We start from the raw sequence: 2600 nt of genomic DNA, 5'->3' as shown, positions 1-2600 counted from the left end.
TTTTTTTTTTTTTAATGAAACTAAAGTAATGCTTATATACTTTTAACAGGTTAGGATTGATGGTTGTTGGGGGCATAATATTGGCATCTTTCATGACATATGCTTCTGAACATCTTGCCATCCGTTCATTTCTGAAAGGCCTTGAAGAGTGGGATATTGCTAGAAACAGGACTTTCTGTTTCTTATGCTGATTTGACCATAGGAATTGGTGGTGTAGACTGTGGTAGATATTAATTTGCTTCATTCATTCAGCAAATATTTGTATCATCATAGTGGTGTTAGTGGCAAATGTAATGTAGAAAAATTTTGTCACCTAGCAGTTGTATTGGCTCAGGTCCTGTTGTAGTAGTATTATTTTATATTTTATATATTCTACCGTCCGTTTCAAAATCACTTTCGCTTTGATTTTTCTGATACATTAAAAAATTAATGTATTTTGACTTATTTAGCATCTAAGTACATTGATTTTTTAATATATCAAAAAAGTTAAAACGACAAATATTTTGAATCGGAGGAAGTATTATTCTTTGGTAGGTGTCGATATATTGAAAAATGAAAATTGCATGGCATTGAGACTTGAGAACTGCTATCCTTGGTTAACATTCATTTAATGCGAGATTGTTCTGTTCATATGATCTTGAAATAGGATTGGTTAAGACCATCTCTTTGTGGCCTACCTGTCATAAAAAGTAACTCCACATCAGTTTTTGCGTCATAAACAGTAAATAGGAACTCAAAACATCTTTCTCTTCTCCATTAAGAAAAATTAATTTTAGTTCCTGTTATGGTCTCACTTAATTAATTAATTAAAATATTTAAAATTAATGTAATTAATTTTTTTAATAATGTAATTTAAATTTTTAAATTTAAAAATAATTCACTATTAAAATTATTATTGGTTACAATGATTCCTTCTAAGCAGAGATTTTCTTCTCTTGAAAAATGTGCTGGGACTGAGTAGTGATACTCTAACGATAGGTTCCTAAAATGTCAGAAAAAAGTGGAATGAACCAGTCGCAGTTGGAGGTAATTCACATTCCCATTTTTTTCTTTTGCATCTTATGTATGAACACTTCTCAATTTTCATATGCGTGTAAGGAAATCAGCTCAGTTCAAGAAAGTTGCCACGGTGTTATCCAATAATGATGGTTTTGAATGATAAATAATAATTAATTATAAGATAATTGGAGCTGGTTAAGCCTTAACAAGGCAAGTAATGAGTAATGCTAGTTGGCTACAACTCATATCCCTTTTCTATATCATATCATATATCTAATCTAAAAGTTAATAAAAGAATGGAAGAGATCTACAATTATTTACAAGATCAATGCTTGTCTGAAGCAAAAATATTAAGGTTCATTGTTTGTTCTTTTCACCAATCTATCTATGCCTTTTTCTCTAAAAAAGAGGGTCAATTTGTTTCTTTTGGCTATATGCTTTTTTCTGCTCCATCTTTGTGGCAATGTCCCACGTCAATCTGACATTCACAATCTATCTATGAGAGTGGAATTACAATGGAGAATAAGTGGAACTAGCACAAAGAAACCAAACTGATTCATCGTCATTATATTGAGTAAACTGTAAACTCAATAAATAAGCTTTATGAGAGATTTTAAAACGCGATAAAACGAACTAAATATTAAATATATATTCTAAAACAAGACTTCAGAAATCAGATTTTAATACAATTTTTTGTAAGCATTACTAAAAAATATATCTTTTTATTCTAAAATTTTGATAATTTTATATTAAGTAAATTTTTTAAAAACATATTTTGTGAATGATCATATTATTTTAAAAAATAAAAAAAATGTAGAGATCAAATTTTGTTTCGAATTTTTTTGTGCATTTGTTAAATATTCATTTAAATATTACCACAAAAATTTGGCTTAAATAGATAAGTTATTTGATAAATAAAAAATTTTTTTGTCACTTATAAAAAAATATATATTGATCATTTCATCTTATTTTCAAAATATTCAAAAGTTATTTCAATTACATCTTTTAGAATTTTTTTAGTCAATACCTAAATCTTTGGATACCAAAATAGTAATTCACTATATTTATATATCTTTCAGTTTTAGTGTAACAGCCACTTCTATTTATTTCTATATTAAACAAAGATTATCTTTTCAATTGCCCTCATTGTTGAAGTAAACACAAACAAGTTGAGAATATCTCAAGTGGTTCACACTAAAATCGCATTATGAATTATGCGTCTTGGTCAGTTTAATTAATCCAACTGCCATTGAAGTTATCAGCAAACAATAATAAGATTAAAAGAGTCATCACGTTTTGGTTTGTCGTTTTATGGCATTTGATGAGTCACAAAAGCTAATAGAAATTAGATATGATGGCCGGTTTTATATCACTTTTTTTAATGTTGTTTGGTTGGTGCGCATCTCTTTCCTCAGGTGGGGCACATACACCAGCTTAGCATTTTAATTATCTAACAAAAATATTACTTGTACACTAAAATCGGTTGTTAATATATTTATATATAAATATATATTTAGTTTAATTTATTTTTAATATATATTTATATTTTAAATATATTTTATACTAATAATTAATTTTAATAACTAATTTTAATATACACG

At 27.3% G+C, this 2600-nt stretch overlaps 1 protein-coding gene across 1 annotated transcript in view; it reads left to right on the top strand.

Annotated features, from left to right (window-relative positions):
- The window catches only part of LOC107645793 (inositol phosphorylceramide glucuronosyltransferase 1), a 4299-nt gene extending 3669 nt beyond the window's left edge, over nt 1-630 (top strand). The window contains exon 10 of the mRNA XM_016349910.2: nt 50-630. Within this exon, the coding sequence (XP_016205396.1) occupies nt 50-191 (142 nt within the window). The 3' untranslated portion in view covers nt 192-630. The remainder of the gene's footprint in view (nt 1-49) is intronic.

Source organism: Arachis ipaensis, chromosome B06 (assembly GCF_000816755.2).
Source record: "Arachis ipaensis cultivar K30076 chromosome B06, Araip1.1, whole genome shotgun sequence".
NCBI classification, from domain to species: Eukaryota; Viridiplantae; Streptophyta; class Magnoliopsida; order Fabales; family Fabaceae; genus Arachis; species Arachis ipaensis.
This window is presented reverse-complemented; position numbering and strand designations above follow the sequence as displayed.